This window comes from Thamnophis sirtalis, unplaced genomic scaffold, assembly GCF_051295495.1.
Source record: "Thamnophis sirtalis isolate CommonGarterSnake01/CBP01778 unplaced genomic scaffold, rThaSir2_p1.2 scaffold_5, whole genome shotgun sequence".
Taxonomy (NCBI): domain Eukaryota; kingdom Metazoa; phylum Chordata; class Lepidosauria; order Squamata; family Natricidae; genus Thamnophis; species Thamnophis sirtalis.
The window spans coordinates 119,627,920-119,641,170 of NW_028261385.1; the positions used below are offsets into that span (position 1 = coordinate 119,627,920).

The window sequence follows — 13,251 nt, forward strand, 5'->3', positions numbered from 1 at the left end:
TCTGCCCGCCCAAGCTCCTTACCTGTATTTGAGGTCTTTGGCGCTTCTGTGGATGTGCACAGAGCACATGGCACCTCCGCGATGCTCCTCCAAGCAGGCGGAGTGTCGCGGAGGCTCATGGAGTTGTCACAAGAGTTAAGGACACATGTGCATGCTGTTTGCGATGTGCGCGCTGCATGCATTCATATAGTGGACACTGGGCCCTGTTGCAACTGTATTAGTTGCAATGGGATCCAGAACCCACCACTGATGAGAAGTGAAACATTTTCAAGGAAAAGAAACTAAGAAAGTCCAGTTGCCTCTGGAAAAGCAGCTTTGGGTTTCTCTATGAACCTTGAATAAATAGTGTGCAATAATGGGCCTGTGTATCTTTCAGTTTTCAAAAAAATCATCCATTGGAAAAGACAGGAAGAAGCAAGTATAAACAAAGCAAATAGAAACAAATGCTTAGTTTTCAACATTGCATTAAACAAGTATGTATAGTGCCAATATTATAAATGAAATGTAACTTGGTTGTACTCCAAATTCTATCAGACATTCATGCAGAAAGGTATTTCTGGGAGTATTTACCTACAATGAAATCCATAAAACAAAGTTCCTCAAGAATGTATTTCTACATAAAATTCCCTACTTGCCTAAATGTACTGCTGTTAAGCTACTTCTCCTCTGCATAAATATACAAGCTTTCCACCCCTCCCTGGGTTAAAAATAACTTCTGGACTGAAACTGAATCACTGGCATTCTAGGTAAATATCCAGTGACATAATATGAGTTGACAATGGAAGCTCTACATTAACTCTGCTATGGGCAGTATGATATGCAAAGCTATATTTCTGTAACAAGGTGCCTAGACTTGTCCTTTAGGCATTACTCGTATCTCTTTGTTTTGCCACCCCCCAAAAAAAATGTCATGCACCATGACAGCAAAAAACTGGAGAGGTCACAAGTCTGGAAATAGGATCTGGGCCTTTCTTTCTCAGACTACTAATTTTACTGATTCTCTTTGATCTAGGTCACAACTAGTGTTCTCAAAGCCATTCATCTAGTAACCTCTGGCAAGTGAGTTGGTGGTTGTGCTTGCAATCCCTTTGGGGATATAGCCACTTGGCAAGCATTTAAAATGACACCAGTGAGCACCTTTTGGCCACTGCACATCTGGATCACGTTTCCATTGTGATTTTTTTTAGTGCTGAATGTCTAGGCAATATTCCCAGTTAGAGTCTCCTAGAGACTCGAATCTCCTAGAGATTCTCTCTTAGAGTCTCCTAAGGTTGACTCTTGATTTGATAATGAAATAGTTTTATTTCAAATAGATACATTGGGGTGGGTGGGTGGGAAGCATGCTGCTATTAATGAGATGCTGTAGGTTGATAGATACTTCTAATAAATCCCACCTAATTGTGGGATTGTTATGATGTATTTAATTAATTAATTAATTAATTAATTAATTAATACAATATTTTGATTTTTCTTATTGCTTTTCTTATGGCATATATTCAGATATGTCTAGAGCAGAATCCATTTGGTTTGTATTTTAAAATGAACTGACCTTATTTCTCATTCTTGATCTATAATGTGAATCAGAACTCAATTATTCTCTCCACCCCCAAAAAACATACAAAAGAATGTATAGTAAGAAAAATAGTAGTACTGTTTAAGAGAGTAGGGAAATTAGTTCCCATGATCTGACCATAATACTTACTGAATGAGTTGGGGCCAACCACAGCCAGTCTAACTACTGTATATCACAAGGTGTTTCTGGTGCTGAAAAGTGAGGGAACGAAGCAACTTTGAGCCCCTGAAGAAACTAGAAGTCGGTACAATAGAGGAAGTCCATATTATGAAAAACTATTCAAAGTGTTGCAGAAACAAAATGGAACACCTTTTTTTAAATGATCTAAATCATGATTAAAAAGAACTGAACCCTAAATCCAGGATTTGATGTCCATGATTTGGAATAGTTGGGGTGGGGGAGGCACATTTGTACGTGGCTTCTCAACTTTCAGAGACCTATTATCTTAACCTCCATGGATTTGATAGAGATATCAAAGTGCTGTTAGTGATGATAAATTCTCCTGAACAACTGCTATTTCCTCTGCAGAGTAACATGGTGTGTGGCACTGGACATGGTTACTTTTTTCACCTTCCTCCTGCAAGATTAGGAGAACCAGTGATGTCCTTCAGTAATAATGTAGCTCATTCCTGCTCTAGGTATCTTTTTTTCCCTTTTTGCTTATCTGGCTAAGGCACTGAGCTTGTCCATCAGAAAGGTTGGCAGTTCGGCATTTCGAATCCCTAGTACAGGTCTCCTGCATGAGCAGGGGGTTGGACTAGATGACCTCCAATGTCCTTCCAACTGTTACAGTTATTTTGTCATCTCACACATGCCAACAGATATACAATATGCACATACACGAAAAATCTGCAATAATTGGGATAAATGTGTTTAATGCTTTCTCTGATGTTTAATAGGGTTTTCCTCCAGCAGGATGAAAACATATTGATATGCTACGGTTCATTTCTCATAGAATATGTAAACAATTCATTTCATTTTCAGTTACATATAAACTTTTTCTATTCTAATCCATTCTGTCATATTTTCATCTCTTATGTTTTACTCATTGGAGAGATGTGACATCGATACATAATATTTCTCATGTTGCTGTATTCTGATCCCCCCCCTTTTTTTTTGGCAAAACATTACATTTGCAGTGTGAAGATTGGCACAGAGTCCCTGCCATCCTTTATGAAATTGTTTCAGTTCATTAACAAATGTCATGCATAATTGCCATGAATTATTATTTATTTTTCTCCTAATCTATATTAATTTGATTATCCGTATTTCAGTTTCATGTTGTGGTTAAAAGCCCAAGCTAGAGACCAAGAAGCTGTGAGCCCTAGTCCCACTTTAGGCTTGAAGTCAGCAGGGTGACCTTGGGCCAGTCACTTTCTCTCAGCCTTAGGAAGAAGACAATGGTAAACCACTTTTGAAAATCCTTGCCAAGAAAACTTCAAGGACTCATCCAGGCAGTTTATCAGGAGTCCAAAACTCACTTGAGGGTACACACACACACACACACACACACATCATATTCTTGCAGAAATTCTCATCATGAACAGGTTGAAAACAGAAGGTATAATAATCTCAACCAAAGAATTACATGAGGGAATCATTCTAATTTTGGAGTGGACTGGCTTGACCAGGATTTTAAGTCTTCTTGAGTCTGAATAGGTTTAGTAGTTGGAAGTGGATTGCAAGTATTCCATTTTTTGTGTTAATTAACTATGTATTTTCAACAACTTTCTAAAATACACATCACAAATGCAATTATTTGTTATATCCCACCTTTCCTCCAGAGCTCAAGGTGGTTACAGACAGTGCTGTTTTCCTCCACTCCCAATGGTCTTAATTCAACACCTTAAGCAGTAGTTGAAATGCTTGTATTTAAAAGCAAGATTACTATTCAGTTTCTTGCCTCTTTTCTGGAACTATTTTGATATTTGCTCACTCTAGTAATGAGCATTTTTCCTACCCTAATACATTGGATGCTATGTATGATCAAATGCTGCTGATTAACTATCTACCCTGAAAGAAACTACTTTCCACCCGGTTGTGCCTTTTCTGTTTATTGTTTATACAATTTCATCAACTGCCACTTCCAAACACACACCATGGACTTCATATTAGACTTAATTCTCACTAACAGAGAGGAAATGATAGGTGTTGAAGCCACAGGTCAATTGTCTGGGGGCAAGTGACCATGCAATATTGGAATTCAACATTATGCAAACACAAGTAGTAGAACAAAGTCAAACTGGAGTCTTGGATTTTAAGAGAGCTAATTTCAATAAACTTAGAGAGAGCTTGGGAAGAATTCCATGGATGTGAATCTTCAAGGGAAAACCAACTCAAGAAGCTTGGGAAATTTTGAAAAATGAGATTACAAAAGCTCAGTCTAGCACAATACCAATGAAGAAGAAAAATAACAGCTCCCAAAAGAAACCAGCATGGCTTCATAAAAAAAACCTCTCTGACAAATTGAAAGACAAAAAAGTTAAGTATAAAAAGTGGAAAGAGGGGGACATAACTAAGGCAGAATATCAGCAAATAGCCCGAGCCTGTAAAGATGAAGCAAGGAAAGCTAAGGCTCACAATGAAGAAAGGCTTGCCACAAAAATTGCAGCAAAACTTAGGAAGTATCAGTTTTTAATTTTTGCCATCTGCTAACATGTAAAATTAAATCAATAAAATTGCCATTATTTTAGATGATTTCTTAAAATTTTGATTTATCTTATGAGGCAGGGCACAGGTTTGTCTTCTTGATTTATTATTGTCTTTTAAACTAATGAGAAACTTTGTAGTTAGCATTATGCTATCTACCCTGAAAGCACTTTCAACAAAATAATGCTAATATATTACTTTAAAACAATGCTAATATGTTATTTTAAAATATTATTCTATCAGATTATTAGCACCAGCAACCTTCAGCTTTGGAACTTCCACATCTCTTCCTGCAAAGATTTTGGTATCAACATTGTGGAAAGTCTTGGAAACACTTCTGTTGTCAACAGTGTACTAATTGGCTACTTCCATGAAAAGGTATTTGGTTACAATTTTTTCAAAGAATCAAGTTAAAGAGCCAAGAATACAAAATTAAAACCACAGCTTTCCTGGATACTAATTCAGAGTTATGATTTGAATGAGTCTTAGTAACCAATTTTTTTGAAATCCAAATCATATTCATTTGAAATATATTATTGAAAAAGTTCTATGTGTATCAGAAAAGAAAGTATACTCTTTTGAATTACCATTTTTCTGTCTCCATACATCAACAAACTCTAAATTGTCCATCAGATTTAAAAAAAAACACTTTTGGGTAATTTTCCTTGACTAATTTTAACATTTTTCTGTAAAGTTCTGTTCATTTGTTGGAAGTCACTTCATTCCAATCCCCACTCAAATTTTCATTAGGAGAAATCTATTACTCTCTGTATAGATCATTTATAGAACATCACTTTATTTTATTTATTTATATCCCACTTTTATTATTTTTATACATTTACAGGATCATCATTTGTGGCATAAATTTTCAATATAATAACCTCAGTTCCATGTAAATTAAACTCCCCCCCCCCCAACAAATCTACCATGATCATCAATCAATACAAGTTCTGGTTTTAGTTGAGGGTTTTATATGAAATATTTTTCTGGGATTTTTTTGTTCCAACTAAAGTAATTTTTTTCACCCAAGATTTTATAAATCAAATATTGTATCATTTTTTTCTAAAGTGAGTATTTTTTTTGCAAATAATGATTTTAAAAAAATCATTTCAAGAGAATTGTTTTAACTATATTCTATCTTAAACTTTTGTAATTCACGATAAAGCCAAACATTTAGAACAATCTAAACCTGTAGACTTCTTCCTCACAAAATGGATGAAAACATTTCTTGAAACATTTCTTGTTGCAGATCCTGAACTTTAGTCTATTAACTTTATCTATTTCTGTCTCAGTATCCTTCTCTTGGCAATTTAAAAAGTTTCTCAAAAACGTTATAATCTTCTCTTTAATATCTTCATCAGAAATCTCTGGAATAGTTCTGAATCTCAGACTGAATTCTTTCCCTTTTAATTCCAATAAGGCCATATTGCAATGGCGAGTACTCTTTCCAATTCTCTGTCTGTAACTTTTGCCTTAATCACCAGAATTTCCATTTTATCATTAATTTGATTTATATGTCCAGGTATTTGCTTTTTAAAGCTTCCCATCTTTCTTACTTATTTCACTTCCTTTTTCATCGTTACAAAACTTTTATCTATTCTTTTTTCAAAGGCTGTCAACTTAGTACCAAGAGATTCTAAATTGTTGAAATCAGAGACTTTGCAGCTTGGAAGTGGCTGGTGGCTCAGCATGCATGTGCACGAGGGATCACCAACCTGCTACTAATGCAAGTTAAACTGTGCACATGCACGGGCAGCCACTCGTGCTGCCTAATTCCGAATAGGTATGGCCCTGGGGTTGGGGACGCCTGACTGAAATGTTTTCTGAAGCAAATCTTATGTTCCTTTCTCTACAGACTCTAACAACACCTACCCCTTCTCTCCATGCATGCCACCTTTCAAGTTCTTGCCATTATATTGTAATTCTAAATTGAAAATATCTCCAACAAGAGAAAGGCAAAGGCAAAGTTATCCCTTCTTCTCACTTTTTTCTTTTCTTTTTTCTTTTCTTTTTTCTTTTCTTTTTTCTTTTCTTTTTTCTTTTCTTTTTTCTTTTCTTTTTTCTTTTCTTTTTTCTTTTCTTTTTTCTTTGCTTTCTTTTCTTTTCTTTTTTCCTTTTGCTGTACATGTAATGCTGTAATTGCAGTCAAACCTCATATCTACATCTCCATAGTTATAGTCAGACAAACAATATTACTGTTATCTTTTTTTGTAAAATTCACCAATTGTCTGCAGTTTTTAATAAGCAAAAATCATTCCTGCAGAGATTGAATTCACTTGTCTAAGTTAATTACAGTTCATTCTAATGGACTTTCATTGAAAAATAATCTTAAAAACAATAGTCTCCTTTGTCCATTTAAAATTTCTTAAATCATCTCTCTTTTATCTGGAGAGATTTCAGTGTCCAGCATTGGCCCTCTGGGCTCTATCTTTGACTAGCTGTTTCCACTCCTTTGAGGACATCTAGTTCATCATAGCCTCAGCAGAAGCTCTACTTCAAAGGAAATAAAACAACAACAACTTGTATTTCATCAAAATAATGAAAAAACAGGACAATTTTACTCTTGTCTCCTCCATTTGTCACCCATCTTCCATCTTTATTGAACTATGCTGCCTTGGCAATGATATGGTGAAAATAGGCCAGGATATGGAAATCTAGAGGCAAGCATATTTCTCTTGAATTGTAAGATTCCACATGCCTAGATTTCTTCAAACTAATTTTCTATATTATTCCAGGAATTCCACCATGCCCAAATATATCGCAAGAGAGGTAAGATTGTTTTGCATAAGTGAAGATTGGGAAGTGGAACTTAAAATGAGTCTAATGGATATAAACATTGAATCTTGAAATAGATTTAAGTGTTAAGAATAAGAGAGACTAAATTTTGATTGCTGTAAGTGTGAAGAACGAAGAGAGAACCAGAGAACAAGGAATAGGAGTTAGGTAGAGGATTAGAATGCAGCAAACTTTTATAGCACTGATAAAATATTTTCTTTGTTTTTTCTGTCTCTTGATTTCTCAGTATCTTACTTGTTAAAAGATTTTGAAGCACTCAGCTGTGCCTTGTTCCTTACAGCACCCCAGGGGGCTGATTATCTTTGATTATCTCATGATAAAGAATCTTCTTGTCATAATTTACATATTAATTTATGTAATTCTAGCCTTTAATAATGATGTCTCTTTAACATCATTTAAAACTTTATGACATTAATTTAACAAGAAAGCTAAACCTTCCATTCAGCCAACCATTTTATGTTTAAAATACGCTTTTAACCATTTTTTTTAAATTCTACTTTTTGCATTGATTCACACCCACTGCAAATTAACAGGAAAAATAGGTGGAATTTAAATGTGAGTCATGTGTGTACTTCTGCTAAATAGCTATTAGCAATTTAAAAGTAATTGTAATTTCTAGAGATCTATTTTTTTAAAAATGTAACTTTTGTTTTTTGTGCATCTTTTATTTTGTGACCATCCCAAAGACAAGCTGTGGCAAAACATGGAGAGCTTTAAAAACACAAAACATATTGAGCCAAGGTGGCGCAGTGGTTAAATGCAGCACTGCAGGCTACTGCTAGATCAGCAATTCAGCGGTTCAAATCCCACCGGCTCAGGGTTGACTCAGCCTTCCATCCTTCCGAGGTGGGTAAAATGAGGACCCAGATTGTTGGGGGCAATATGCTGACTCTCTGTAAACCGCTTAGAGAGGGCTGAAAGCCCTATGAAGCGGTATATAAGTCTACTGCTATTGCTATTGCTATATATCATGGATAACCAGAGCCAGAGAGCAGGCTCTTGATCAGGAGATGCTTTACACAGTTGCTACACTCTGATCACCACAGCTTGACTACTGCAATATGTTGTACATAGGGCTGTCCTTGAAAAACACCTAGAAGTTTCAACAGAATGAGCAGTGATGGGCATGCTTTGGTATGTCCATATAACACTTTTGCTCCAAGAACTGCACGGGTTGTCAGTTTGCTTCTTGGTATGATTCAAGTGTTGTCTATTACCTATAAAACCATTCATGTTATAAGACCAGGTTAGTTGGGCAACGGCCTAATGCTCACAGTATCTAATCAGTTTGCCTGACAGCATTGTCACACTCTGGTTTCTTTCAATTAAACAGTGCCATCTATCAGAACCCTAGAAGCCTACTTTCTCTGTAGCAGTGTCTGTCTCCCTGAAATCAGGAAGTCCCTCACTTTGTTGTTATTTAGAACAGTTATAAAGTCTTAACTCTTCTCCCAGGCCTTTAACAAAGGTGAATGAAGGCAGCATCAGTTCTTTTTTCTAACCTTGTCCAGTTTCTGTCATTTTGCTTTTACTTCTTATTTTTGTTTCTGATTGTAACTCTATTGGTGAATCATACAGAACTCTTGGGAGTTGATTGCAGGGACATACAGTCAGGGGAGGCAGGGGAGGCGGAGCCTCACATACAATCAGGGGAGGCAGGGGAGGTGGGGCCTCACCAGTGTCATGAGGAAAAGAAAAGAATAATTAAAAGGAAAAAGGCTAAGGTAGTTGCTGCCAGACTCCAGAGTCACAGTGGATGACTCTGAGTCTGCTTAGTGCTAACTGCAGGGGGAGGCGAGAGAACTATGGGCCTCCTTTGCATAAGGATTTTTTCGCCTTTTAACCCTTGCTCAGAGTTAAGCAAGGGCTAAAAGGCGAAAAATTCCTTATGCAAAGGAGGCACGTGGTTCTCTGTCTCCTCATCTGGCAGCAGCAAATTGTGCCTAAGTTGTCTTTTTATTTAATTTTTTACATTTTCATCATGGTGGGAGGACAAGAGGAGAGTTGAAATCCACAGCTGGAAAAGGTATGTGGATCGGATGGAGGGGGGGGAATTCAAAATTATTGTAATTTAATTCTTAATTTTTTATTGTGAGTAATTTGTGTGTGTGTGTGTGCATGTGTTTCTTTCTTTACTTCACTCAAACAAACTCACTCTTAATTTGAGAGAGAGTTTGTTTGAGAAGAGAGGGGTAGCCCTCATCCCCCCCCACTGGGAGCCCCGTCCTGCTCCCCTCTCCCTTTTCTCCTTCTCCTCTCCCCTTTCTTTGCCAGCTGTTGCCTCGCCCCCGCCTCCTCTGTCCCCGCCGCTGTGTCCAACAGACCAGGCATCTCGCTTTTATGTCCACCATAAATGTGAGATGCCTGGCCTGTTGGACACAGCGGTGAGGTCGGAGGAGGCGGGGGGTGAGGCGGCGGAGCACAGCAGCGGCAGGGGAATTCTCGTCACTGTGTCCGACAGGCCAGACATCTCACGTTTATGTCCGCCATAAACGTGAGACGCCTGGCCTGTTGGACACAGACTTGGGGATGTTGCTTTTTGCCACTGCCACACTCTTGCCTCACCAACCATAATCCTCACCGCACATCACTGGTTGATTGGATACACATTTAATAATAAATAAATATCACAAACAAAAATATAAAAAGTACTTAGCAGGGGAGAATGAATAGGACCATGTAATATGAGTTTGCGTGAAAGAAATGATGGCGAGTTTGAGGGAGGTAGAAGAATGGGAATGTAACAGATGCAGCAGATGGACAAGATTAATTGAGATTATGAGTAGCATATTAATTTGATAAGTAAATGAATGAATAAATAATGAGATTACTAGAACATCCATAGAGGATCTCCAAGTTATTACCAAATTTAGATTACTACAGCAAGTATCTATTTATGCAGTTTCCAGAGCAAACCTGAACTTGGTGGTGCTGTTCTAAATGCAGTCTTCACTCTTCTACCCATGTCCAAATTTCTGCATGAAAAAGGCAGGATCTAAAAGTATCTATACTGAGTTTGGTGGATTAAGATAACTGTCTTAAACTAGTTTAAGCATGAACAGCATTATCATATAAATTCATGCACAACTTAATTTTACACAACTGTTCTTTTTAAACATAATGTCAATGTCTACATTCTTATATTAGGATAGAAGCTGTATGTTGACAGGGCTGAAAACTCCTCAAAAGCATGAACTATGGATTTCACGTGCAACCTTTATGAACTTTTGACAGTCACAACTGGACTGCAATTACTACCTGTTCTGGTTGCTACCAAGGTCAGGGTAAGTTATATTTTTGGTACTGAACATGGTTGTGATGAGAAGTGAGTGTGAAGAACACTAAAGAGGATTGTATACAAATATTTTTGCTCAAAACAGTTCATAGAAAAGAAACAATAAATTTACATATATACAGTACATATCCAAAGGCAATGCATCTTTTTCAAACAGGACAGCTACATTTGCTGGAATATGGTAACAGAAGAGACCATGGAGTTGATGTCACTTGAGGACAAGCATGCAGACTCTGTTTTCCAAATGTAGAAGATGAAGGTCTATAATGAAGAGCCTCTTTTATCAATGGACTCTCTTCACATGAATGAATTCTGGTTTTATCATGTGGAGAGCCATAGTGGATAGAGGAAGTCTCACACTGCATAAATTCACCTTCTATATCCAGAGAGCCACAAGAGGAAGTTGAGCTAATAGATTAGCTAAATAAAAATAGAAATTCTAAGTGTAATACTTTGGATAAGAGCTTTTAAACTCAAAAAGGCTTATTATACAGTAAATATATGTAGGATTTCCTTTGCTTTAAAGCCAAGCACACACCTCTACCAACCAGATTCATTTAAATAAAAAAGGATACAGGCTTATTTTGCAGTTCTTAAAGAAAAGCAATAGCAATAGCATTTAGGTTTATATACCATCCCATAGCACTTTATAGTTTCATCTCCCTTCTAGCACCGGTGCTCCAGGCCCAGGAGATTTACAGTGGGGTGTGTGTGTGTGTGTGTCCAACCTTGGCAATTTTTAAGTCTTGTAAGAGCCGAGGTGGCACAGTGGTTAAATGCAGCACTGCAGGCTACTTTAGCTGACTGCAGTTCTGCAGTTCGGTTGTTCAAATCTCGCCGGCTCAGGGTTGACTCAGCCTTCCATCCTTCCGAGGTGGGTAAAATGAGGACCCGGATTGTTGTTGGGGGCAATATGCTGACTCTATAAACCGCTTAGAGAGGGCTGGAAGCCCTATGAAGCGGTATATAAGTCTAACTGCTATTGCTATTGCTATTGCTATTGCTATTGCTATTGCTATTGCTATTGCTATTGCTATTGCTATTGCTATTGCTATTGCTATTGCTATTGCTATTGCTATAGCACTCTTTGGGCAGTTTACAGTGTCAAAGCTTTATTTGCATATTGTCCCCAACAATCTCATTTTACTGATCTTGGAAGGATGGGAGGCTGAGTCAACCTTGAACCTATCAGAAGTGAACTATTGCACCACCAGAATCCCGAATTACAACCCCAACAATAATAACAACAAGAGAAAAGCTCTTTATTGTTTAGCCATAAGAACATATTGTAATGCAAAAAATAAAATAAAATAGAAACTAGTATAGAGTTTCATGCTTGAGCAGAGGATTGGACTAGAGGACCTCCAAGGTCCCTTCCAACTCTGGTATTCTGTTAAAAAAACATACAAACCAGAAATTCAACTCATATTCCTATCACCATTGCAATTTGCCCCAATCATATCTACATACACCGTTCTCATTTCCACTGTTTTATGCTAAAAGGATATTCAATACTTGTGTTCTGACTGCATATAAAATATATTGTTCTAAGTTCTAAGACAGGGGTGTCAAACTCAAGGCCAGGGGGCTGGATTCGGCTAGTGGGGGAATTAGATCTGGCTCATGGGCCTGCTCTGAAAACAGTGAAGGACCAGCCCACATGGCCCTCCCAAGCTTCGTTTTTGCTGGCAGAGGGCTGCAGAAGGCCATTGCGGCCCAAAATGGAGCCCAGGAGGGCCATGTGCATCATCTCCGAGCTCAGTTTTTGCTGGCAGAGGGCTGCAGGAAGTCATCACAACTGAAGACAGAGCCCAGGAGGGCCTTCGTGGCTGAAAATGGAGGCTCGATAAGTGACATTAAGCTGGCCATGCCCCCTCTGGCCTCGCTGCCCCCCCAGCACCTGAGTCATAACACAACCCTGATGCAGCACTCAATGAAATCGAGTTTGACACTCCTGTACTAAAATATAAGTCCCAGAGTCATTTGTCATATAGGTATACACATATACAAGCATGTATGTATGGTACATGCATATATTTTCAAACAAACATACATAAAATAAAAATGAACAATCACAAAATAGAAAGGAAAAAAATTACACATTGAATAACACATAAAGAAAATAGCAACAAAAAATTTGCAATTTCAACTTGATCAATCTGATTTTGTAAATCTTTAAAGAGGAAAACTAAATTCACCCAGCTTGTCAAATCGCTTTTTCAAAAGGCAGAGGTAGTATGACATTTTCCGATTAACAGAATATACAATTTTCTCAAAATTGTCTAAATTGCACATGTCTGAAATGATAATATTTTGCCATCTCCTGTTGGATCCCACCTTTGTGCTTGAAGACAACTGAATATAGTTGCAGTGTGGTTTAGGAACCCATCCTTTCCCATTATTAAAAAGCTCTCTCCTTAGCTGGCTTCCATTCTGGCTAAGCAAACCTTGAGAGAGATGCTTTGCTTCAACAAGGCTCTGAGCAAAGTACCTCTTTGAAGATGTTTTGTGAAGCAATGCGATCCTTCACTTCTAAAGAAGAAAATGCTGCTTTCATGTTGATTTTGAGGCATGCTCAGAAGACTCTTCTGGCCAAAGGAAGCACCAGAAGCACAAAGGGTCCAGGGGGATGAATAGTGCTAGGAACACAAAGCTCCTTGTCAAGATACTGTTCAGCTGCCTCACACAAGCCTAATTTTCACTGTTCATGCTCATGGCAATTCTTAGTCTTTCCAAGAGAATTGTATTTAAATAATAATAAAAATAGCTTAGAACTGGGGGTGGGGACTCCTTCTTGGAAGCAAACATCAAAGCTAAAGTAGTAATATTAATAATAACAACCATGCATTACTAGAACATATACTGTTTTTAAAATCTATATGGAGTCAGGAATAACTGGAGTATGAAATTAGTGAGTAGATTTAAAAAAAACTGCTTA

General features: G+C 37.5%; 1 protein-coding gene across 1 annotated transcript in view; it reads left to right on the forward strand.

The window, feature by feature from the left end:
* Positions 1-13,251, forward strand: part of PKHD1 (PKHD1 ciliary IPT domain containing fibrocystin/polyductin) — a 180,127-nt gene that overhangs the window by 123,234 nt on the left and 43,642 nt on the right. The window contains 5 exon segments of the mRNA XM_087717043.1: positions 2,102-2,211; positions 2,473-2,533; positions 4,466-4,600; positions 10,166-10,243; positions 10,245-10,302. Of these exon segments, the coding sequence (XP_087573169.1) occupies positions 2,102-2,211; positions 2,473-2,533; positions 4,466-4,600; positions 10,166-10,243; positions 10,245-10,302 (442 nt within the window).